Source organism: Argentina silus, assembly GCF_951799395.1.
Source record: "Argentina silus genome assembly, chromosome: Y".
In the NCBI taxonomy this organism is placed as follows: domain Eukaryota; kingdom Metazoa; phylum Chordata; class Actinopteri; order Argentiniformes; family Argentinidae; genus Argentina; species Argentina silus.
Window position 1 is genome coordinate 26,408,020 of NC_139654.1, and position 27,119 is coordinate 26,435,138.

Sequence of the window (27,119 nt, forward strand, 5' to 3'; positions counted from 1 at the left end):
ATCTCTCTATGGGGTGAAACAATAATTGTACAGACAGAGAAAACAACTCTGCTGTTCAGGAAGAAAAAAAAGAAGAAAAAAAAAAACCAACAACAAAAGATGGGAGCAAATGTGTTAGCTAATCTAACCTTTAAAACTGCCCTGTGCAAAAAAGCTCAAACCTCTGTTTAAAAAGGCGACCTTGGGAGAGAGATGCACCCACCTGTTTTTCTCAAGCTTGTTATGTACTTCTCTTGTCCCTGCCCTGTGAAAGCACAGATCGGAGCACATTAAAAGTTTGGTGTCCAGTGAGGCAGGAGGACGAGACTCACAGAATAAAAATCAACCAACAGAATGTACTCCATCATCTCTGGTACTTCGGGAAATATGTGCACAGGCAGCTGAATAGTTCACTGCAAAAATTGTCCAATCAGGACCTTTGCTGTTACTGAACGCGTCCAATGCAGTGACTGTTAGTGACAACCTGCTACTCTTTGATGCCTTACCACCCGACAGAGGTTCATAATCACAGCACTACTGAGACCAGATCACTACAAACATGTCCAAATAACAATGAAAATGCAACTTAATGTAACTACATGTACTTCCGCTGTCAATACAAAATCCAACCATCCCATCTCCCCATGACATACGACCTATACAAACGAGACTTACCCTCCGGGCCGCTTCTTGTTGTACAGGATGCGTCCATCATCAGGGGGACTGCCTCGGCTGATGGGGCTGGTCTGCATAGGAGGGGCCTGGGGGGGAGGGGGCCTGGGCTGGGGGAGTACGGCATGCTGGGGGGGCGCAACGATGGAACCTGGGTACGAGTGGACCAGATGAGGGGGCTGCTGCTGCAGTTTAGGGTTGCCAGATTGAGAGACCAGCTGCGGATGATGATTACTATGATGCTGCTGCTTGTGGTTGCCAGATGCAGCCGAAGGAGAGTGGTCGGGCTTCACCTGAGGAGAAAGAGGCAGGGAGGTGCACTGGTCCTGTGGGGAATGGGGGTCTCTTCTGGGGGAAGCAAGGTGAGGGGTTGACAAGGCCGTGGCAGGAGCCAAGGGCAGACCTGTATGGTTGGAGTTGGGGGTCACTACAGGGATTGGGGTCACAGTGATGGGCATAGAGGGTGGGGGCAGCGAGGGTGGTACAGGGGCGGGGCGGCGCTCTGAATAGGGCTCTTCCGCTCTGTTGACATGGTTCATCTGTATGGGAGAGGTGTAGGTGACATCAGCGTACCAGTGTTCAGACAGCTGTTCGAGGCGCAGTTTATCCCTCAGCTCATGTTCCTCTGTGGAGATAGGGAGAGGAGACTAGGTTACACACAGACAAACGGAACACGTACTGTATATCACAACTTAATCCCCTACAAGACTCAAGATCCTCAGGCAGGGCCCTTCTGGCTGTTCCGGTGCCTTAACTGAAGACATAAGATGACCGTGCTTATGCCATTAGGGCACCTAGACTCTGGAATGACCTGTCTGAGGATATTAGGTATTTTCTTTTAAATATGTTGTTAAAACAAATTTTTATAGACTGGCCTTTAATTGATGCTGCCCTTACTCTTTTTAATGTGTTGTGTTCCAAAGTGCTTTACAAATGTGCAGATAAAACAGAAAAAAAAATATAAGTAGAAAACAGTAAACCCATTTTAAAAAGGTGCTATAAAAATGAAGTTAATTATTATTTCATCACCTATACAATCCATCACTTTTTGGCTTGAAGTGGTAGCGATAGTGCCATGTGATCAATAAGGAAGGAAGTATCAATCTCACATCTTTTCTAATTAGAAAGTGATGGATTGTATAGGTGTATTTATACTACTTAGGAGGGCCAATCAGCAAGACACCAGCTGCTGACATCATTATCATCTCCATTTTGTGGGTGACTGGTCACTCCTAATCAATGTACTACAAGTAAAACACATGAGAGGAGGGAAGAAAGCCAGGATAGCGTTGTCACGTTCACCCAACACAGTGTAGGTGTTAACAGGTTGTGTTACCCATTGAGAAGCATGAGAGCTTTCATGGATCAATCACAAGTCTTTACATGCCATGTGCAATGACGAGACTAAAACTAAATACAGTGGGGGAAATAATTATTTGATCCCCTGCTGATTTTGTTAGTTTGCCCGATTACAAAGAAATGAGCGGTCTATAATTGTTATGGTACTTTTATTTTAACAAATAGAGACAGAATATCAACAAAGAAGTCCAGAAAAAACACATTATATAAAGTTATAAATTCATTTGCATTTGATCGAAGGAAATAAGTATTTGATCCCCTACAAACCAGCAAGAATTCTGGCTCATACAGACCGGTTATATGCCCATGAGGCACACAGATTAGTCCTGTCACTTTAAGAAAGTACTCCTAATCTCTGCTTGTTATGGGTATAAAAGACACCCGTCAATAGAATCAATCTCTTCCATTCCAACCTCTCCACCACCATGGGCAAGACCAAAGAACATTCAAAGGACATCAGGGTAAGAGTTGTAGACCTGCACAAGGCTGGAATGGGCTACAAGACCATCAGCAAGAAGCTTGGTAAGAAGGAGACAACTGTTGGTGCAATTATTAGAAAATGGAAGAAATACAAAATAACCATCAATCGCCCTCGGCCTGGAGCTCCATGCAAGATCTCGCCTCGTGGGGTAAGGATGATCATGAGAAGGGTGAGGGATCAGCCTAGAACTACACGGGAGGAGCTTGGTAATGATCTCAAGGCAGCTGGGACCACAGTCACCAAGAAAACCATTGGTAACACACTACACCGTAACGGATTGAAATCCTGCAGTGCCCGCAAGGTCCCCCTGCTCAAGAAGGCACATGTACAGGCCCATCTGAAGTTTGCCAATGAACACCTAAATGATTCAGAGAAGGCTTGGGAGAAGGTGATGTGGTCAGATGAGACCAAAATTGAACTCTTTGGCATAAATTCGACTCGTCGTGTTTGGAGGGAGAGAAATGCTGAATGCTACAATCCCAAGAACACCATCCCCACCGTCAAACACGGAGGTGGAAACATTATGCTTTGGGGTTGTTTCTCTGCTAAGGGTACAGGACGACTTCACTGCATTGAGGGGCCAATGGACGGGGCCATGTACCGTAAGATCTTGGACGAGAACCTCCTTCCCTCAGCCAGAGCACTGAGGATGGGTCGTGGATGGGTCTTTCCAGCATGACAATGACCCAAAACATACGGCCAAGGAAACAAAGGAGTGGCTCAAGAAGTAGCACACTAAGGTCATGGAGTGGCCTAGCTAGTCTCCAGACCTTAATCCTATAGAAAATGTGTGGAGGGAGCTGAAGCTTCGAGTTGCCAAGCAAAAGCCTTGAAACCTTCAGGATTTGGAGAGGATCTGTAAAGAGGAGTGGACCAAAATCCCTCCTGAGATGTGTGCAAACCTGGTGACCAACTACAAGAAACGTCTGACTTCTGTGCTTGCCAACAAGGGTTTCTCCACCAAGTACTAAGTCATGTTTTGCTTGGGGATCAAATACTTATTTTGTTCGATCAAATGCAAATTAATTTATAACTTTATATAATATGTTTTTCTGGACTGTTTTTGTTGATATTCTGTCTCTATTTGTTAAAATAAAAGTACCATAACAATTATAGACCGCTCATTTCTTTGTAATCGGGCAAACTAACAAAATCAGCAGGGGATCAAATAATTATTTCCCCCACTGTATATTCTCAGTTTTACTACCTGGACTGTCCTTGAATAAACCTCAGTTTAGAACATATCATGTCTTCATGTCTACAATTGTGGACAATTGTACTTTGTAAACGTACTGTATTAAATACATTTGAATAGAATTCGTAAGTAGACCGTGTGCAAGCATTCGAAATATTAACACTAATCAAAGTGGTAGGCCTGCTATTCAGGCAGAGCAACTGATGTGTGATGTATTGAATGGTAAAGATATTGTAGCGACGGGGCTACACAGTTAGCATTGTGCCTTCCTGCCGGCTGGCTCCATGGCCCAGTGAGCGCCGAAGCAGATGCCGCCGAGAGGTCGCCGCCCACCGTGACTTCATCGCTGGCTGCCGCCAATACATCGGCCACCGCCATCCCATCTCCACTACAACACCAGTGCCCCCTGCCGATGCTGTCGTCACCAAGGACCACCTTTAAGCTCCCACGGTACGCTGGCATCACGGCCCTAGAGCCATACCTAGCTCAAGTAAGACTGGCGGCAATGTGCAACCATTGGAGCACCCGAGACACTGTTGCCCACATTGCCCTGGCGCTTGAAGGGAACGCGCTTCAGGTGTTGCTCGACCTGGCGCCAACCGAACAACAAGACTACCAGACACTGGCCGCTGTGTTAGAATGGCACTTTGGTCGACGGGTCTCCACTGACAGCATGCGAGACCAGCTGAGGGCGAGACACTGGGAATCTATGCAGCAGATGTGCGCTTCTATACACATTGTGGCTACCCCACTGTTGATCCTGCAGCTCATGAAGAGTTAGCCCTAAGTGCCTTCATCCAGGGGCTCACACCAGAGAGGCTGAATGAGCACCTCCGCATCACAGCACCGACGACCTTCAGTACTGTGCTGGAAGAGGCAGAAAGGGTGGAGGCTGTAATGGCCCTATTCAACTAAGCCCCTGGGTGTGTCAGGCCAACATCAACGAGGACGAGGGAGGCGTTGAAGGAAGGGTAATCTGCCAGGCTCACCTGTCACCAGCTCAACCAGGCCCACAGTGACCACCCTTTCGGGCCCCGGACGCGCCAGTTCAACGACCCATGCTACGCCTGCGGAGAAGCGGGGCACGTAGCCCGTAACTGCCACGCCCCTGCACCACAACGCCATAGCGCTCCGCAGCTGGGAAACTACAGCGGGGTGGCACCATGGGGAGACAACGGACCATATCCCCCATTGAGAACTTTCACCAGATTGGCAGAGTGGGCCGCGCACATGGCCTCTACCTCCTTCGCTCCATCAAGGGACGCCCCTGCTGGGCCCTCGTGGACACGGGGTCCACCATCTCCATTGTGCGTCCAGGGGTGCTGCCAGAGACAGGGTGGACACCCACCGCCTGGAAAATCAGAACTGTGACTGGGGAACTAGCCGGCATGTTGGGGAAGCGACTGCTGCCGGTGGAGGCAGGGAACACCGCAACCACTCACAAGTTTTGGTTGGCCGACATCCAAGACCCTTGCATCATCGGGCTGGACCTGCTGACTCGCTGGGGGGCTCTGGTCAATGTGTCGAGGAACTCCAGTGCCGTCAAGGGAGGAAGGTGGGACGTATGGGATGTCTCCACCAGTCATGCCGCCACTGTCACCACCACCCGGTGACAACGGCACTGCCTGGCCCACCTACAACGACGGAGACCTCCGTCAAGGCTACCATTCCACAGACATCCTCATCAGACACAGTCACCGCTGTCCGGGATCAATATCAGCGGAGCAGTGAAGGGCTGGACTCTCAGAGCCAACAGCTGAGAGACCTGCTCCAACAGTTCACAGACATGTTCGCTGCACGCGATGAGGAGTGCACCCAGACCAACCTGGTGCAGCACACAATTGACACTGGCACAGCCCCGCCCATTAGACTGCGACCCTACCGGTTAGCGCTTGCCAAGCGTGAAGCTGCAGAGCAGATGATACTGGAGATGGCTGCGGCAGGAGTGATAGATGGTCAAAAAGAAGGATGGCAACTGGAGGTTGTGTGTGGACTGTTGTCGACTGAATGACGTGACCCGCAAGGACTCCTACCCTTGGCCCTGGACCAAATCGCAGGGTCACAGTGGTTCAGCTCACTTGACCTACGGAGCGGCTACTGGCAGGGTGCTGGCTCACATTCCCCCAAACCGGTGCGTGGCTTACCTTGACGACCTTCTGGTCCATACCACTGACTTCAAGCTGGCCCTGGAGAACCTCCGCCAGGTCTTCCAAGCCATTTGAGGGGCAGGCGTGCGCCTACACACCAAGAAATGCAACCTCCTTCAGCGCGAGACCAAGTTCTTGGGCCATGTGGTGGGAGCAGAGGGCATGGCCACCGATCCTGCCATGGTGGAGGCGGTCAAGAAATGGCCAGTCCCCCAAAACGTCAACGAGGTCCGCAGCTTCCTAGGGCTCGCCTCCTACTACCGATGTTTTGTCCGCGACTTCACCTCCATCGCCAGCCCCCTACACCGTCTCACCCACAAGGGGCGAGAGTTCAACTGGGAAGACAACTGTGCAGCCGCCTTTGCCCAGCTCTGCGCCGCCCTGACCACCACACTCATTCTTCCTTATCCTGGGCGCCGTTTTATCGTGGACACTGACGCCAGCTTCGAGGCGCAGGTGTTTGCTGAGGTGTGCCAACACATGGGGGTGAGGAACACGAGGACGACGGACTGGTGGAGAGGTTCGATTGGACACCCGCAACGCAACTCGCTATCGTCACCTCATGACACCAGCGAGACTGGGACCGTCACCTACCCCTGGTCCTGTGGGCAGACTTAGCCTTTGGCACACCCCCTGGCACTGATCTTCCCAAGATACCCGGATTTGAGTGCCTGCGGGACATCCAACAACATCTGGCTGAGGCACACGATTTCGTGTCGCAGCGCCAGGCGGGGGCAAGGCAAAAGCGGGCGTATGACACTCATTGTCAGGGCCTCTCCTTTGCTGCTGAAGAGAAGGTGTGGGTCTACAACCCAACTCGAAAAAGAGGGGAGTTTCACCCAAACTTACCAGCCAGTGGGTGGGGCCCTGTGAGGTGTTGGAGCAGCTTTCGGATGACGTGTACCGGGTGAAGCTGTGTGTGCAGGGGTGGGTGGTGGTTTTGCATCGGGACCGCTTGGCACCTTACCGCCTCTTGGCCGACGGACCTGCAGACCAATCCAGTTCATCCGGCACGGTTCCACCAACACCCATAAACCATCCCAACCAAACGGACAGTGGGGAAGAGGGACCTGCGACCCCACGAGTTTGTAGGCGGTGGGAACGGCTTCCCTGTCGCTATAGGGACTTATAGCGACATGCTGGTGGGGGGCAGTGTAGCAACAGGGTTACACAGTTAGCATTGTGCCTTCCTGTTTCCCAGCATGCATTGTGTTCAGACTTATGTTATGTTGTTAAATACTGAAACCATGGGTGACATTGCTGTTCGGTTTGATGACCCCAGTGTTTCATGCTAAGTAACTCTTTGTCTCTCAGTTGGCTTGGCAATAAAGAGACTGTGAAAGCTGATTTGTGTCTGACTTCACCGATGGCCACAATATGTTTCAAAGACAATAGTTCTATATGCATTTCATAATAACCAGTAGGCAAAATCTATTATTCTAAAATCAATGTCTTAACCGCAAACACAGCTATTTAATCTAAGTTGTTGAAAGACAGAGTGATAAAATGCTATTGTTGTCTGCCAACATGAGAACCAAAAAAACCGTCAATGAAAGTCAAGGAAGCCATTATGAGGCTGACATATAAGAGAAACAGAAACACAAAACCTTAGACTTATCGAAATCAACAGTAACATCATTAAAGAAGAAAGCAAGCAGTGGTGAGCTGAGCAATCACAAACGGGCTGGTAGGAAGACATCTACAGTAGGAATCCATCTACCGAAGGATGCTCCCAAACTTAAGAAAAACCCCAAAACAACTGTCCCACAGATCAGGAACACTCTCTGGGAGGTAGGCGTGAATGTGTCAGAGACTACCATCTGCAGAATACGTCACCAGCCAAACTACAGATACTTCACTGCAAGGTGCAAACCACTAGTTATCCTCAATAGAATTAACTAGTTATCCTTTGCTAAAAAGTACCTAAAAAGCCTGCAGAGGTCTCGAAAAAGGTCTTGTGGACAGATAAGATGAATATTATCATGTATCAGAGTGATTGCAAGAGGAAAGTTTGGAGAAAAAAAGAATTAAGGTCTTAGAATGGCCTTCAAAGTCCTGACTTAAACCCCATCGAGAACATGTGGAGTGTGCTGAAGAAACAAGTCCATGTCAGAAAGCCAACGAATTTAGTTGAACTGCACCGATTCTGTCAAGAGGAGTGGTCAAAGATTCAACCAGAAGCTTGCCAGAAGCTTGTGGATGGCTACCAAAAGCGTCTAATTGAGGTGAAAATGGCCAAGGGACATTTAACCAAATATTAGCATTGCTGTATGTATATTTTTGACCCAGCAGATTGTCACATTTTCAGAAGACCCATAATAAATTCATAAAAGAACCAAACTTCATGAATGTTTTTTGTGACAAAGAAGTATGTGTTGCAATCAATCCATCACAGAAAAATAAGAGTTGTAGAAATGATTGGAAACTCAAGACTGCCATGACATACATGTTCTTTACAAGTGTATGTAAACTTCTGACCACAACTGTATCTAACACCCTGCAGTGTATGATGAAGCACCATCCAATGAATTTGGAGGCATTTGCTTGTACTCAGACAATGTTTCTGTAGACTTCAGAATACATTCTGCTGCTGCTGTCAGCAGTAACATCCTCCACCATGTTTCACAGATGAAGTGATATGCTGTAAATCTTGGGCAGATCCTTTTTTCTCCAAATTTTCCTCTTGCAATCACTCTGGTACATGATAGTATTTGTCTTATCTGTCCACAAGACCGTTTTCCAGACCTCTGCAGGCTTTTTAGCAAACTGTAACCGGACAATCCTTTTTGAGGATAACTAGTGGTTTGCACCTTGCAGAAAAGCCCCTGTAGTTCAGCTGGTGACATTCTGTGGATGGTAGTCTCTGACACATTCACGTCTATCTCCTGGAGAGTGTTCCTGATCTGTGGGACGGTTGTTGTTTTTCTTTTTCTTAATTATGGTGAGCATCCTTCGGTCATCCACTCTTCCTTGGCCTCTCAGCCTGTTTGCGATTGCTGAGATCACCAGTGCTTTCTTTGTTACAAACTGTACAACTGTTACAAACTGTTGATTGATTTTGCTAAGTCTAAGGTTTTGGCTATGTTTCTGATAGATTTTTCTGATATTTTAGCCTCATAATGGCTTCCTTGACATCTCTTTGGTCCTCAGGTTGACAGACACCAATAGCAGACTCCAAAGGCAAATCTAAAGCCTAGAATCAATACTGGACATTAACAGGTCTCTTATGCCTGCACAAATTATGTGACGGAACACACTTAACTAACCAGAAACACCTGTCAAGCCAATTTTCCAATACTTTTGGTGCCCTGAAATAGGGGGACTATGTATAAAAAGGGTTGTGATTTATAAATGGTGAAACCAATCTGAAAAAAGAAAACATTGTAATTAAGTTTGAGAAACTCTACTTTAACCTCATAGTAATTGTTTGATTTCAAATCCAAACTGTTGGAGTATAGATTTAAAAGAAGACAAAATGCTCCCTCTTTCCAATACATACAGTGCCTATAGAAAGTCATCATACCCCCTTGAAATAGTTACTATATTTGTCCTACAGCCTGAAATCAAAACCCATTAAAAAAAAAAAGAAATTTAGCCATACAACATCAAACTAATGAAAAAATGAAAAACAAGAATAACAGGGTTGGAAAAGTCATCAGTCCCCTGATTTAATACTTTGTAGAGCCACCTTTTGCTGCAATTACAGCCATCAATCTGTTTGGATATGTCTCTACTAGCTTTGCACACCTAGATTGGAGAATATTTGCCCATTCTTCCTTGCAAAATTGTTCGAGTTCAGTCAAATTCAGAGGGAATTCAGAGGGATGCAGGTTGTCCTCAAGAATTTGGGTGTACTTGGCAGCATCCATTTTCCCTTCAATCCTGACCAATTACCCAGTCCCCGCTGAAGAGAAACATCCCCACAACATAATGTTGCCACCACCATGCTTCACAGTAGGTATGGTGTGTTTTGGGTGGTGTGCTGTGTTTGGTTTTCGCCAAACATAGCGCTTGGAGTTCAGTCCAAAAAGTTCAATCTTAGTCTCGTCTGACCATAAAACCTTTTTCCACATGGCAACAGAATCTTCCAGGTGTGTTTTTGCATACCACAAACGAGACTGAGTGTGGCACTTTTTCAGAAAAGACTTCTTTCTTGCTACCCTGCCATACAGGCCAGCTTTGTGTAAAGCTTGTGAGATTGTTGTCACATGCACAGACAGACCAGTCCCAGCCATAAAGACTTGTAAGTCCTTCAAAGTTGCCTTTGGCCTCTTGGTAGCTTCTCTGATCAATGTCCTCCTGGCTCGGTCATCCAGTTTGGACGGACGGCCTGATCTAGGCAAGGTGTTGGTGGTGCCATACGCCTTCCACTTCTTAATGATGCTCTGAACGGTACTCAGAGGGATAGCTAAAGCCTTCGAAATCTTTTTGTAGCCTTCACCTAACTTGTGCCTTCCTACAACTTTATCCCGGAGGCCTTTTGAAAGTACTTTTCCAACCATGGTGAATTCTTTGCAGAACCATGCACTTCTCGTAGTGGAATCCTCAAGAAACAGCTGGTTTTATTCTGAAGTAATCAAAACCACTACAATTGATGTCAGGTGGGGGGCAATTAGCCTGGTGTTTGATCTGGAAGTTGATTGGTTGCACCTGAGCAAGTTTATAATGGTATACTCTAAGGGGCTGATCACTTAACCAAACCAGGTATTTCACTAATTAATTTTTAATAATTGTCCAGAATTTTTACAATTTTTATTTTCACTTTGATGAGGGTTATAATGTGTACATACAGCTCAAAAAAGTTAGATTTGATTTATTTTAATTTCCAGGGTTTAATGTGACAAAAGGTAAAGATTTCACAGGGTATGATGACTTTCTATAGGCACTGTATACGGTAGGAAATAAAACAGCACTAACAGTTTTTGAGCTGTGGTGAGTCACATGGTCAGTGCAGGACAGTCCAGTGCACTGACCATGTGACTCATGCCATATTCTCAACTCGGAAAAACTGGAGACGGTAAACAAAGTGCTTGGATTTTATTTTATTTTGTATTTTGGAGAAATAAGAAACTTGAGCAGATGAAGTACAGGTTGTCAGCAGTCTATCAACATCAGTACTTTGGTGAGTAAAGAACATATATTGAAGATAGTCACTAAAGTATTGCCCGATAAACAAGAGGCCACCAACGTTTTGTATTGGTCTCAGGGCAATAGCATTCTACGCCCTGGACCAGAGGTAATGATACCCCTGCTTTGGGCTGTGACTGTCATGGAATTTGGGGTATTGTTCAATAGTCAAGCAAACCATTGTTATAGCCAAAATGGAGTGTGCCCTTCGTTACTCCAAACTGCTGGGGGCAGTCAGGCAGACCAGACCTGTCCAGACTGCACTGTTTCTCGATAGAAGATGATGTCACTCACCAGAAATCTGGGAAATCACGTCACGCGACCTGACTTTCAAGTAAATCCCAAAGGCCATGAGATTTCTTAGTTACAAACAAATAATTCATTAAATGTTTTCACAGCGATAGGCGCAAGACATGAAGGCTACAGTGGGCCAGTGGTTAATAGGTTCACGCTAAATTACAGAACATCCTGATTGCCTCACTTAACACAGCAGAGATGTTCGTCATGGTTCTGTGATCTGTTATCCTACGCATGTTGCCAAGTTACGCTGCAGTTGTCTGAGTATTTACTGAAGTCCCTCTATCCTAGCTAACTCTTTAATATACCGATATGCGCTCTGGTAGCCTAGATATCACACTGGTTAGGCTACTCCTCAAGCCCACACTTCGAAGCTGGGTAGCCTGAAAAAAATTTGAAATGCATAAAATAACACAACCATTTTATTATTTTTGTGATGTAAAATGGAATTGATAAGTTCTCTAAAATATGCAATATTTTGGTTACAGTAAAATCAATAATTGAATGTCAAACAGAATTTGTTGAAATTATGAACTTCACTAGATTGTACTCAGCATGCAAATTTTATCTCTAAAACACTGGTCTCGTGGCTAGATAAATTGTCTTTTGTTTGTTAATTGGGAAACGATTTGAGCTTGTTGTTAGCAGAGCTCAAGCAAGCACACAGGAACTGAATCAAAATGTGTAGCCTACAGATCATGAATGTCACACATATCAACAACTGTCCAAGGCTACAGTGATGATATGACATCCATATGAAAGTTATTCATTTGTAGCCAACTATGATACATGGTATGACAGACAGGGGCGAAGAAGAACAGTCAAATACAGACAGTAGGCAACTACAGATTACTCGTTGGATACAGGCAGTAAAACAGTGAAAATATAATTTGTTTACAGATTAACAGTTTTGAGTCTTATATATAACAGAATAACATGAAAAAAGCATGTCAACAGGACAGTTTAATGTCCTTCATTCTAGCAACACCTGCCTGCTCCCATTATTATTCTCGTCATTGCACATGGCATGTAAACATTTATGATTGGCACCGCGTGTTCACGTTGAATCAGAGCGGAAAATTAATTACACAAACTGCACTCTTTGCTTTGTGAGCGTGCTTTGTCCATATAGCATACTGCTGAAACGCGCAGAATCAACTGAGAAACATTATATCGCTATGAGTTAATTAAAACCATCTTAAGTTTGCAGAATTCCCCCCCATCCATTTCATAAATTCATCTTTTATAACAATTCAACAAACATGAGCTATCAAGTGTAATACATTTTCCTTTTCAGGACAATTAGGGGGATTTTGTTATATAGGTTTCATGTGTTTTTATGAAAGTTGAGAAAATAGCATGTGTTATATCAATCATATAAGTTATGAATCATTTGACATGTTCAATGAAAATCAGATTATTGCAGAATCTCAAGTGAGCAATAACACTTTTTGCAATAATAATTTTTCACCAATCCATCTTACAATACATCACAACAGCCATCCAAGCATGACAATTTGCTGCATCTCAGGCTGTGGAGGTCGCACAGGCATGATTTGCATACTGGCAGAGCCCTCTAGTGGGTTTTAACACAGAAAATACCACTTGTCTCTCAGTGGAATGGTTCCTCCGATATGCCTACTTGACTGTAGAGAGCCCTATGGCCCTCCCTGATTGGCCCATCAGAACAAATAGTGTCTTTCTGTGCAGAAGACCTGTATTTCATGAGATGGAGTGTCATGGTATTGGCTTGCAGGAGCTTGCGACTTATTTCAACATGAGCCCTATCCTGTTTCGGCATCACTTATCCTAGGTTTGAAAATATCAACGTACTCTCAATCATCTGATTAACTTCATATCCGTCATTACCCGACGCCATGGTGGAAAACTCCAAACATGGCACTCCGCATAGTGTGCAGGTAAACCAGAGGGTGATTGGCTAAACGACATAAGAGTAAAAGTAGATGTGGAAATGCAAATACAATCCGGAGTGCCATGTTTGGAGTTTTCCACTGTGATTTCGTGTTATAATGTTTGTACAGTTAATCTGTATGGATATTAAAGCAGCCCTTTGGATATTTCGTGGGGCCGGAGAAATTCTTCGATGATGGGAAGTACGTGGATATTTTCAAAACTGAGATAAGTGACGCCAAAACATGTAAGCACTCATACCACGACACTCCATCTTATGAAATGAGAGCTAAGCCCTGCTATGTTAGGTCACCATTATATTGGGGTTGACACTCCCGTTGCCAGCGCCCTAATGCAGACTGTTTGTTTTGGGGGAATATGAGGATGTCGTAATGAATCAAGGTTACCATGTAACGTTAAAGGCGACCGTTGGCTAAGTGTAAACGTAACGCTTTACCAGGTGATCACAGTTGAAACATTGTTGCAAGTAGCTTACATGCGATTGCAACAAGATTTGATAACGGGCGCTTCTTTGCGGCTGTAATGCAGCAAATATCATGGCTAGTACATACCATTGCCTGCCACGGCGAGTGAAATCACATAATTCTTGGGATTAATACAAGTAAAATGGAAAGACGCACATTTGTCATTTTTAGTAAAATCTAAATTGCTCACGACAAACTCAATAGCCTCAAAAATGCACACGACAAGGAAGCTCAAATAGTCTGAATAGTTGTTGTAAGTCGCTTTGGATAAAGGCGTCTGCTAAATGCCATAAATGTAAATGTAAACAACCCCAAAGCAAACAAAGGCAGTTAATCTATATGCACGATCTGTAGGACGAACTATATCGTGTTCAATGTATGAAATAAATAACGATTAAATCACATTATAAAGGCATATATTGCATTCAGAGGATCGTTGTAGTGATCTTAAAATTGTATCCAACACACATTGTAGAGGGATACATTCTAAACTTTCAAATGCCAACATGCAATACATTTTGACACCCTACAATTTGTTGTAACCCCCACTTACCACGTGCTTTCTGTTGTTGCTGGGCTTGCAATTCCAAAAACTTGGCCGCCTCTAAAAGTGTCTCGATGCTCATTTTTTGCTCGTATTTGAGAATCAAGTTTTAAGAATAAAAATGAAGAAAGGGGAACACGGTTTTGCACTGCAAAACGGAAGAACAGGGAAATCGGATACCCCTCCTAGAAACTACGTATATACGTAGAGGAGTTGCAATAAGATGGCGCTCAGAGTAGTAGGAAACAATCTGGGCCCAAAACATATCCTTTGCGACCGCCCATACTACCTCCCATACTCTTCAGTGGCTCATGGAAAATACGTAGTGGTGTTTTGGAATTGGAACGTCACATCAACGTTGTGGATTAGTATTTTTAAAATGCATGTGGTCGTTACAATTCCACCATTTCAGTGTGCTTATAGATACTATCAAGTTTCACATGGATACTAACAAAGTCGTAGACACACTGTGAAGTTACTGTTTCTCTCAACCGCGATTCATTGGCTCTAACCATCCACTGCTGTAAATTTGCATCTTATTAACATATCATGACCTACAAGCCAATCACCGTGCAGAACAACAATGTAGACATGGCGCTTTCACGCGTATGGGCTAAATATTTGCATAAACAATTAATATCTTCCACCTCAACAGTTGCGTTGATTTACATCCCAGATAGGTTTCAATATTTACATTTTTGTTGTAATTAACTAAGTAACATCTACAGACATTCACCAAAACCAGTAACACTTAGTATAGCGTATTCTGAAATTGTCTGATTGTACAAATATCACCATATACAGCATAGTGTGTAAATTGGTTTGATCTACACAGAAATGTAATTAAATTATATTTCTATTGATATGCATTTTGGACTCTCTCATGTCATATTGCACATTATACAAAGCCTATGTTTGAAACCTACAGTCTGGCCCAGAACTACAGGACATACATACAAACCGCAGATACTGCAAAATATGTTACTGTACAACCTTTACACACCACTCAATTAAGTTTCCCTTGCTCTAAGTGATTTATAATCAGCTAGCTAAACTTGTTAAAATAGAGGATGTGCACAGCGAAAACTACTGTTAAATGCATAACCACAAATGCACACATGCTACATTCAAATTGTTTCATGTTGAAACAATAAAGTAATTATTTGATGAACAGATTATCCAGCATGTGCCCATTTACAGTGCACCATCTATGCAGACTGGCATGATGAGTTCTTGACATGTTAACATTTATGTAATTGTGCTATACACTTGCCATATGTGAGTTACCCACTTACATTACCTGATGTATTGTACGGTTGGGATGCATGTTTCATATCATTCCTCATTCCATTCATTACAATGAGCCTGTCCTCTTGCACATGCTTGTGTCATCCTGTGATTGTGACACCAAGTTTGAAACCATAAAGCCATGCCCTTCTCATGTAACCGAGTGGAGACGGTAAAGTCACTCCTCAAGTTCAAGATTCAAGATTCAAGATTCTTTATTTGTCACGTGCATACAAGTATACAGTGAAATGCAAAAGTGACAGTGCCACAGAGTAGTGCAACAATACAATAGTTTTAAAATACAATAAAATAAAAATAGAAGTACTAAAAAATATACAGTATGGACAGTATAAACAGTATAAACAATATGAACAGTATAACCAGTAAGCATATAAGTAAGCAATATAAATAGCAGATGGATGATTATGTGTGTGCATATGTGTTAAGATGACAGTGCATGTGTGAGTGACTTGAGGGGGGCACTGGTGGGGTCATCATTGACGATTCTGATGGCGTGGGGGAAGAAACTCAGCCTTAGCCTCTCTGTTCTTGCTGCATGACAGCGGAGGCGTTTTCCTGACCGCAGCGGCTGGAACAGTCCATGTTTCGGGTGGTGAGGGTCCTTCATAATCCTGTAGGCTCTGGTCCTACACCTCCTGGTGTACAGGACATGGAGAGGGGGGGTTGGAGCTCCCATGGTCTTTTCTGCCAGGCGTACCACCCTTTGCAGAGCTCGCCTGTCCTGGGCCGTGCTGTTACCGTACCAGACGGTGATGTTGCCAGCCAGGATGCTCTCCACAGCTCCAGAGTAGAAGGACTGAAGGATCCTCCGGGAGACTCTGAATTTCCTCAGCTGCCTGAGATGGAACAGGCGCTGCCTTGCCTTTCCCACCAGAGAACTGATGTGGGTAGTCCAGGTCAGGTCTTCTGAGATGTGGACTCCCAGGTATTTAAAACTGCTCACCCTGTCCACAGCAGTCCCTCCGATGTCTAGCGGTGTGTAGGCCCTTAGTTTTTGTGCTCTCCCGAAGTCCACAATCAGCTCTTTTGTCTTGGAGACATTTAGGATGAGACTGTTCTCCTGACACCAGAGTGACAGGTCCGCCACCTCGTCCAGGTAGCCTTTCTCATTGTTATCTGAGATCAGCCCCACCACGACCGTGTCGTCCGCAAACTTGATGATGGAGTTTTCGCTGGACTTAGCCACACAGTCGTGGGTGTACAGGGAGTAGAGGAGGGGACTAAGGACACAGCCCTGGGGGGACCCTGTGCTCAGTGTGAGTGAGCTGGAGGTGTCAATGAAAGTCAAGGAAGACATTATTAAGCTGAAAAATCAGGAAACCCCCCCCAGAAACGTTCTAATAGCAACTAATTTGGACATTTGAGCTGAAGTTCTAATAGCAACTCGGATTGCGGGGCTACTGTTTGCACCAACTTGATGTCAGGCTTTTTAGGTACTTTTTAGCAAACTGTGCTTTTTGAGGATAACTAGTGGTTTGCACCTTGCAGTGAAGTGTCTGTAGTGTCTGACACATTCACGACTACCTCCTGGAGAGTGTTCCTGATCTGTGGGACAGTTGCTTTGGGGTTTTTCTTAATTATGGTGAGCATTCTTCGGTCACTGTAGAAGTCTTCCTTGGCCTACCAGCCGTTTACGATTGCTGAGCTCACCAGTGCTTTTGTTCCTTTTTAATGATGTTCCAAACTGTTGATTTTGGCAAGCCTAAGGTTTTGGCTACGTTTCTGGGGGGGGTTTCCTGATTTTTCAGCTTAATAATGTCTTCCTTGACTTTCATTGACACCTCTTTGGTCCTCAATAGCAAACTCCAAAGGCAAATACAAAGCCTAGAATCAATACTACACATTGACAGCTCTCTTATGCCTGCACAAATGATGTGACGGAACATACCTGACTTACCAGAAACACCTGTCCAACACCTGCCAGGCCTTACCAGAAACACCTGTCCAGGCCTGGCAAAGCATCACCAGAGAAGATACCCAGTGTCTGGTGGGGTCAATAGGTCGCAGACTTCAGGCAGTTATTGCATGCAAAGGATTGTCAACCAAATACTAAACGAGTGCTTAATTTGGACATTTGATACATCTGTCCCATTACTTTTGGGTACCCTAAAATAGGGGGACTATGCATAAAAAGTGTTGTAATTTCTGAATGGTGAAACCAATATGTACACAAATACCATCAAATAAAGGCTGAGAATCTCTACTTTACCCTCAAAGGAAGGAAGGCAGGCAGGCAGGCAGACCGTTTAGTTTGGTTGGTGGTACCAATTTCTAAGTGTGATACTACTAGAGAGTGGCCACTCAACAATATGAAGAGTGTTTCTCCCAAATAAAGAGGTGCTGAAAGGGTTGCACAGTATACACTCACTGAGCACTTTATTAAGAACACCTGTACACCTTCTCATGGTGGAGGTGGTGTAATGGTGTGGGGAATGTTTTCTTGGCACACTTTGGGCCCGTTAATACCAATCAATCATCGCTTGAATGCCACAGCCTATTTGAGTATTGTTGCTGACCATGTGCATCCCTTCATGGCCACAATTTACTACTTCCAGCATGATAATGCACCATGTGATAAAGCAAAAGTCATCTCAAACTGGTTTCATGAACATGACAATGAGTTCAGTGTTCTTCAGTGGCCTTCAGTCACTGGATCTGAATCCAATAGAACACCTTTGGGATGTGGTAGAATGAGACATTCACAGCTTGAAAGTGCACCTGAAAAATCGGCAGGAATTGCGTGATGCAATCATGTCATGATGGACCAGAATCTCAAAGGAATGTTTCCAACATCTTGTGGAATAAATGCCATGAAGAATTGAGACTGTTTTGAGAGCAAAGGGAGGCCCTACCCAGAATGAGTATAGTGTTCCTAATAAAGTGTTGGATGAGTGTATTGTGCTCAAGCAGATGTGGTGCAGCTATTGACTGCCCTCTTGTGGCTGGTTTCAGAGACTGTATTTCTAGGTACAGAGGTTGTGTGCAGAAAACGTTTTAAAACATTAAAAAAAATACTGTTTTTTACTGGACAAACTCAGGTAGCCTGCTTTATGCCTACTGAATAAAACCTTGATTATTCACAGACAGCTTTGTTTTCTACACCTAATTACCAAGACGATGCTCCGACTTAAGTGAATTGAATTGTAAAAACAGGAATTAGATAGGAATTGTCATGGAACAAGTTAACTAAAACATACATTTATTAGAAATGTAATTTCAACAAATGTAAACAAATGAAAGATCACCTCCGCCTCAGTATTAACCTTTACAAAAACATTGAGACGAGTACTCTGAACCAACCAGCCAGCTATTGAGTGAGTGCAGTTTCTCAGCACATCCACCTAAATGAACACTGAGGGACGACACAGTCAGCCTAGGTAAGGTTCTACCTGGTTGAAACACTGCTAGGAGATACAGGATTATCGGCATGTTACAGTAGAGTTGGGCACAATCCTAAAGAGTGTGTTCTTCAGATAGGTGCACAGCTGGTTCATCAGGTCCTTGCTCCGCACCTCCACCCAGTGCATCTCCACGGCAACGTCCTTCTCCTCCACCTTCACGTTCACCAGGCTCTTGAACAGGTAGTACTGCAAGGTGCTGGGGCTCAGGGGCCACCCCGCAGGTGCTACATCCTGTGTAGTGGCTTTGACTTCCTCTGGCTTGGCAGGTACTTCCTGTGGGACGGTTTGGACTTTCTGTTCTGTAGGCAGTGCTGCCTGGATCTGGCTTGGGGGTGCTGCAGCAGTGGGAGACTCCATGTTGACATCCTCAGCATTGTCTTCTTGTGGGACACTACAGGCTTCCTCTCCCAGCCTTTGGACATCCTCCTGAGCTCTGGCCCTCTGGGGTTGTGAATCGGTACCGTTGGACCCATGGCCTGTGTTGCTGTGGCTTCTTCCTTGTCATCCTGGCTGTCAGTGCTTTGTGAAGAGGAGGCTTGCTGGGTTTGTGAGATCTTGGAAGTGGTGGCGGCAGCAGTGGCAGGGTTGCCCCCTGTGCCAGAGGGCGCTCTGGGGAGCTCTTGGAGGTGACGGCCCTGGTCACTGCATTTCTGTCGTGAATCCATGGATCCAGGTGTTCTCCACGGCAGTCAGGAACAGGCTCTGCTCATTCCTTCCACACGGGACACGTTTGTGAAGCACCTGCAGTCAACACAAAACACGTGAGTGAGTGAGCGAATGTGTGAGAGTGTGCATGAAGCATGATACATTTTATGGGTCAGTGTGGTGTATGGCATATATAGTGCCCTCCATCAGTATTGGCAAGAGGAAGCATTTTGTCTTCTTTTAGCTCTATCCTCCAACAGTTTGGATTTCAAATCAAACAATTGAGGTTAAAGTACAGATTCTCATCTTTAATTCAATGTTTTCTTTTTTCAGATTGGTAGAAATTACAAACCTTTTTATTCATAGTCCCCCTATTTCAGGGCACCAAAAGTATTGAAAAATTGGCCTGACAGGTGTTTCTGGTTAGTCAGGTGTGTTCCATCACATCATTTGTGCAGGCATAAGAGCTGTCAATGTGTAGTATTGATTCTAGGCTTTGCATTTGCCTTTGGGGTTTGCTATTGGTGTCTGTCAACATGAGGACCAAAGACAATTCAATGAAAGTCAAGGAAGCCATTTTGAGGCTGAAATATCAGAAAAATCAATCAGAAACACAAAAATCAACAGTTTGTTACATCATTAAAAAGAAGAAAAAAAAAGCCCTGGTGAGCTCACAGCCCGTTTGCAATTGCTGAGCTCACCAGGGCTTTTTTTTCAGGTGGTAGGCAAGGAAGACATCCACAGTGGATGACCGAAGAATGCTCACCATAATTAAGAACCCCCCCCCAAAAAAAAACTGTCCCACAGATCATTAACATTCTTCAGGAGGTAGGCGTGAATGTGTCAGAGACTACCATCGACAGAATACTTCACCAGCCAAACTTCAGACGCTTCACTGCAAGGTACAAACCATTAGTTATCCTCAAAAAGGATGGTCAAGTTACAGTTTGCTAAAAAGTACCTAAAAAGCCTGCAGAGGTCTCAAAAAAGGTCTTGTAGACAGATAATATTTATCTTATCATGTACCAGAGTGATTGCAAGAGGAAAGTTTGGAGAAAAAAGGATCTGCCCAAGATTTACAACATACCACCTCATCTGTGAAACATGGTGCAGGTTAGGTTTGTCTTAATTGATGATTGTAACTGCTGACGGCAGAAACATCTTGTCTGCTCGAGTGCAAGTAAATGCTTCCAAATCCACTGGATGGCGCTTCATCATACAGTAAGACAATGACCCAAAACATACTGCTATAGCAACTAGGGAGTTTTTCAGGGACAAAAAGTGGAAAGGTCTTGACTGGACAAGTCAATCTTCAGATTTAAATCCAATTGAACATGCATTTCATTTCCTGATAAGATTATAGGCAAAAAGACCTTGAAACAAACAACAACTGAACATGGCTGCAGTACAGGCCTGGCAAAGCATCACCAGAGAAGATACCCAGTGTCTGGTGGGGTCAATGGGTCGCAGACTTCAGGCAGTTATTGCATGCAAAGGATTGTCAACCAACTAAACAAGCTTAATTTGGACATTTGATACATCTGTCCCATTACTTTTGGGTACCCTGAAAAAGGGGGACTATGCATAAAAAGTGGTGTAATTTCTGAATGGTGAAACCAATATGTACACAACTACCATCAAATAAATAAAAAGTAGAGAATGTGTACTTTAACCTTATAGAAATTGTTTGATTTCAAATCCAAACTTTTGGAGGGTAGAAAAAATGAAAAAATGTTTCACTGTCCCATTACTTATGCACTGTATATAACCTCCACCAGCCTCCACTGTATGTGTATCTACATAGACATAAATACTGTAAGTAACTTAACTGCATTATTTAAGCCTGACATACAATACCCTGTAGTGTAAGGACAAGCATGTGCTCCCGACTGTTTAACACACACACACACACGTAACTGGTGGGGTTTGAACCGGGGACCGCAGACGTGAACCATAATACCAAGAGGACATCTGGGCTTAGAGGTCGCAGGAAGGGCTACCTCACCATAACAGCATGATTCCAAATCACTTCTGCTAAAATCACCCATCTTTAAACACCCCCAGGAGAGATCCGCCCTACTGTATTGTAACTGGCAGGGTTTGAACTGGGGACCTCTCGCATGGATGCCGCGCGCGCACGCACACACACACACACACAGTGGGAGCCTGGTCGATAGGCGTAACAGTGGGTCAACCAATGAGAATAGAAACAGACGGAAACAGGGGTTGCGGTGAAATCAACGTAGGGTTTTATTTATAAGGTGCGGGGAAAAGGGGTAGGCGAAAGGCAACTCAAATCTTCACCGGGTTGGCGGTTGGCGTTACGGCGCTCCGCCGGGTTCTTCCTGTTGTAAGAGAGAGAGAGAGACAGGCCAAAGTTAGTCGGATATCGGGTCCCTTTCACTGACCTCTTCGCCCCAGCTCGGCTTCGTCTTCCTCCGGTTGGTTCGGGGTTCCTCTCCGTCTTCCTGGCTTTCTCTCACGTTTCGCTTATGAGACTGGCTTAGCGGGTGTCTGGTCTCGACTCGTTCCTCCAGCCAGTCTGTCTTCAGCTTGTCCTGGGGAGTTTAAAAGGCCTCAGGATTGCCGAGCTAACTCAGCACACCTGTGAGCGGTGAGCTGAGTCATCTGATTGGGGCGGAGTCTCCAGGACATAGAATTGGGATAGTACCTCCCATCCACCACTACACCCCCTGGCTGCCTTTGCCTGCCCCGGTGGCCACCAGGTGTCTCTGTGGGGCACTGCTTACCGGCTGGGCCATCACAACACACACACACACACACACACACCATTTAACATGCATACCACACATTCCAAACATATCTGAGGCTGCCTCAGGAATTCACAAAGACAAGAACAACACACAAGCAGACACAGAGGTTCAACTAACACACAGTGGCACGATCGATTAGTAAAATGCACACACAAACATGCTGGGAGGCTGGTGGAGGTAGAAATCAGAGGACGGGCCCATCCTCTGATTTCTACTGGTTTTGAGACATTAAAGGAGTTGTGCATAAGTCTGTCTGAAATCTGCCACCAAGGCGAAATTCAGTTCGAAGCGAACATCCTCCCTCATAATAATATAACCCTCCCGAAATGGACTTGCAGTGTCGGACATTAGCTGTTGTGTTTCTGCATGCACGCACAATTCAAATTCTGCCACCAGAGACAGAAAGGCGAAAATTGGTCCACTCCCCTAGAACACCCCTGGCCCAAACCATTTGATTATCCAGTCCCACACCCCTGCATTGACATTGGCACTGCTGCTGACTTCATTACCTATCTTCCACCGTAGACTGAAGACCCATCTCATTTACATTTACGGCATTTAGCAAATGCCTTTATCCAAAGCGACTTACAACAATACATTTGTTTAAGTAAGTGAATCATCTATCCAACAGTCATCATAAGACAAAGTAATCAATGCTCACACCAGGGGCCATCGGCAGTCGTAATGCCAGTAGGCAATTATTTTTAAATTTTTTTAAATATATTTTATTAGCAGGAGAGAACTTGTACAGGGGGGTAGCAGGGGAGAAGAGGTCTCGGGGTAGGGGTTAGGGTTAGTATAGGGGGGGTAGTGAGCGTGAAGCGGTCTTTAGGAGGGACTGTTAAGATGTAGCTTGAAGAGATGGGTTTTCAATCTACGGCGGAAGATCGGAAGTGACTCTGCAGTCCTGACAGTAGTGGGAAGCTCATTCCACCAGCAGGGCGCCAGGACAGTGAAAAACCGTGACCGAGTAGCGCGGCCACTGCATCCACGTAGAGGCGGCGGTGCCAGGCGGGCAGCCGAGGTGGACGAGCGGAGTGATCTTGCAGGGGTTTGGGGGCTAACCATTGCTTGCAAGTAGGGAGGGGCTGTTCCCTTTGCTGCCCGGTAGGCAAGCACCAGGGTCTTGAATTTGATGCGAGCTGCTACCGGGAGCCAGTGGAGGGTGCGGAGGAGGGGCGTGACATGGGAGAATTTGGGGAGATAGAACACCGAGCGACGAGTGGCAGCGTTCTGGCTACATCTTGACTGTCATCCTCCATGTTTTTGTTATGATGACTGATGTAAAGATGATTCACTTACTTGAGACAAATGTAGTTGTTGTAAGTCGCTTTGGATAAAGGCATCTGCTAAATGTTTAAAATGTAAATGGAGAGCAGCCACTCAGTGTCAGCGTCACACTGCTATGGTGGAAGCCCTCCTTATCGAATCATGATCACACACAATCCCTACTCCACAAGCCTCTTCCGTATACAAGCAAGGGTGCTGTAGGTCAACCAGCATTCACTGCTCTATACAGCCCATTGAAAAAACACAGTGATATTGGTACTGAACAGTGGAGGCTGGTGGAGGTAGAAATAGGAGGGTAATGCATGGAATGAGGAATGGTATCAAACACACATGTTTGATACTGTTCCTCATTCCGTTCAATGCAATACAATGAGCCCGTCCTACCTCCACCAGCCTCCCCTGGTACTGAATGACATTACCGAGCAGACAGCATGGCCAGCTGACCTAGACAGCACAGCACAATGAAGAACTGGACTATGACCTTCAGACTGCTTGAAGAACAGTCTCTTCTCCATATCTTCCCCATTTTCCTGTGGGTTGACAATGTCATTTGCATGGCTGGATTCAAAAGGCTTGAATGAAAGATAGTCATGTTCAATTCATGAATTGTAGCATAGAAAAAACAGGGTTGGGGTCAAATGAATCATTAAATCAATAGAAATTAATAAATTGAATGAATCCTCATGGATACAATATGGACTATGTTTCAATTCACTTTTAATATTAATTAATATCAATTTTGGATTGAGTGAATACACATTTGAATTGACCACAGCCGTGATAGAAAAGTGTGTTATACAGTGCCCTGTGTAAGTAATGGGATAGTGAAGCATTTTTTAGTTGTTTGGATTTGAAATCAAAAAGTAAAGTAGAAATTCTCATCTTTTATTTGATGGCATTTGTACACATATTGGTTTCACCATTCAGAAATTATACCACTTTTTCTGCATTGTCCCCCTATTTATATATGCCATTTAGCTGACACTTTTATCCAAAGTGACTTACATTGCAGTGAGTGCATACATTTCAGTATATACTATTTCATGGTACCCAAAAGTAATGGGACAGATTCATCAAATGTCCAAATTAAGCACTGTGGGGGGACATGCAGCGTTCGGCCTGTAGAGGGAGCTACAGGACCGTGGCCAGGGTTGTGTCGGCGAGGCTTCGTTGCACACCTGTTGCAAATGAAGCCTCGTTGGCTAGTGCTTAAGATGTGTGTGCCTCTGCTTTTTCAGTAGGTGGGCTGGGAACGGCGGAGCAGAGAAGGACGACTGGAAAGTCAGAGCGATATATTACGAGTTGTGAAATTACAAGAACTGTCTTAATAAACGGGTTATTCCCTCACCCACACACTGCGTCTGCCTCTGACCATCGAACATTGTTACATTGGCGCCCAACGTGGGGCCAGAGGCATGGAGACGCTAGCAGCGGCGATATCAAGGATATCGCTGATCCTAGAGCAGCAGACCATCCTGCAACAGAGCCAGCAGGCCACGGTGGGAGAGATGACAGCGGCGAGGGCTGAGGACCGTGCCCTCCTCCAGGACCTCACCAGGGCCATCAAGCCGGCGCCGGAGACCGGATCGGCACAAGGTCCCCCCAAGATCCATCTACAGAAAATGGGGGACCTGGACGACCCGGAGGCGTTCCTCGCGGTGTTTGAGGGGACGGCGAGGATCTCGGGGTGGCCGGACGGAGAGTGGGCCTACCATCTGCTGCCCCTCCTGTCAGGGGAGGCGCAGCTCGCAGCCCACAGCCTACCAGCGGCCGCCCAACGGGACTACCCGTCCCTGGCCCGGGCAATTCGGGACCGCCTGGGCCTCACACCGGAGGAGCACCGTCGCCGGTTCCGGGCCCTGACTATGGAGGAGGGGAGCCGGCCCTTCGCCTACGCCCAGCGGCTGCGGGACAGCGCGTGGCGGTGGCTGGACCCAAGGAACAGCTCGGCGGAGGAGGTCGGGGACCAGGTAGTTCTGGAACAATTCCTCACGGGGCTCCCGGGCCGAACCGCCTCCTGGGTCCAGTACCACCGCCCCCAGGATCTCGAGACCGCCGTGGGACTAGTGGAGGACCATCTTTCCCTCCCACCGCGGGAGCCGCGACGACCAACCCCGGCCCCGCGCCAGGGGGCGGGGGGCCGGCACCCAGGAGGAGCCGAGGGACCGGAAGGGGAAAGGCCGGCGCCCGCCCCGAGGACGAGATGGCAGGGGCGCACCCATCCGGAGCCAGCCCTGGCCCCACAGGTAGCACCCCGAGCGACAGGGGGGGTGTGTTGGCGATGCGGACGGCCGGGCCATGTGCAGGATGAGTGCCCGGTGATGGAGGTGGGGCAGGTCGTCCGCATCGGCGACATACCGGGCCCTCCCCCCGGACCAGGAGCGGCGTATCGTGTTCCGGTAAGGATACAGCATGATACGCACCAGGCGTTCTTGGATTCGGGCTGCATGCAGTCCATGATCCAGGAGCGCCTGGTTCGACCGGGGGCATTGTTGAAGGCGTCGAGGGTGTTGGTGAAGTGTGTGCATGGGGACGTTCACGAATATCCTGTGGTCGCTATCGAAATGTATTATGAGGGAAAAAAACATAGTGTACAGGCGGCGGTTAGCCCACGCCTCACGCATCCCCTGATTCTAGGTGTAGATTGGGAGGGGTTTCCTCAAGCGGTAAAGAGGGCTACCGGGGTGCGTGCACGACAGCGAGGGAGGTGTGAGGCGTGTAATGTGCTCTGTGCTGAGGCGGCGCCTCGCGACACTGCCGGGGAGCCGGAGCCGGCGGGGGGGTCTCACCCCGAGGTTTCCCCGCCGAACTATCCGCTGCTAGGCGACTTCCCCCTCGAGCAGTCTCGTGACGAGACCCTAAGATCGGCCTATGACCAAGTGATAGCAATTAATGGTACTTTGGTACGGCCAGACACAGTGCGCGCCCACCCCTATTTTGCGATTATCAGCGACAGGTTATATAGAGTAAGTCGTGACTCACATAGTCAGGAGGAAGTAACCCAGTTGTTGGTTCCCCGCAGCCGCCGCGAAATGGTCTTCCAGGCGGCTCATTTCAACCCCATGGCGGGCCATTTAGGGTATGATAAAACACTGAACCGTATAATGGCTCGATTTTATTGGCCGGGAATTCGGGCAGAGGTGCGTAGGTGGTGCGATTCTTGTCGCGAATGTCAGTTGGTAAATCCCCCAGCCATTCCACGGGCCCCCTTGCGGCCCTTACCATTGGTCGAGAACCCATTCGACCGCATTGCGATGGATATTATCGGGCCATTTGATCGGTGTACACAGGGATATCGATTTGTGTTGGTCTTGATAGATTACGCAACCCGATACCCCGAGGCAATACCGCTGCGCAATATCTCTGCCAGGAGTGTGGCACAGGCATTGTTTCAAGTAATCTCCCGCGTGGGAATCCCGAAAGAGATTCTCACCGATCAGGGCACTAATTTTATGTCACGCACCCTCAAAGAACTGTATGGCTTGTTGAACATCAAGGCCGTTC

The 27,119-nt window shown here is 46.2% G+C and overlaps 1 protein-coding gene across 1 annotated transcript in view; it reads right to left on the reverse strand.

Annotated features, from left to right (window-relative positions):
• LOC310823846 (max-binding protein MNT-like) overlaps positions 1–14,338 on the reverse strand; it is a 29,292-nt gene extending 14,954 nt beyond the window's left edge. Inside the window, exons 1-2 of the mRNA XM_083696717.1 lie at positions 14,207–14,338; positions 655–1,276 (exon numbers count right to left, since the gene is read on the reverse strand). Coding sequence (XP_083552843.1) covers positions 655–1,276; positions 14,207–14,279 — 695 coding nt within the window. The 5' untranslated portion in view covers positions 14,280–14,338. The remainder of the gene's footprint in view (positions 1–654; positions 1,277–14,206) is intronic.
• Positions 14,339–27,119: the final 12,781 nt, after the last annotated feature.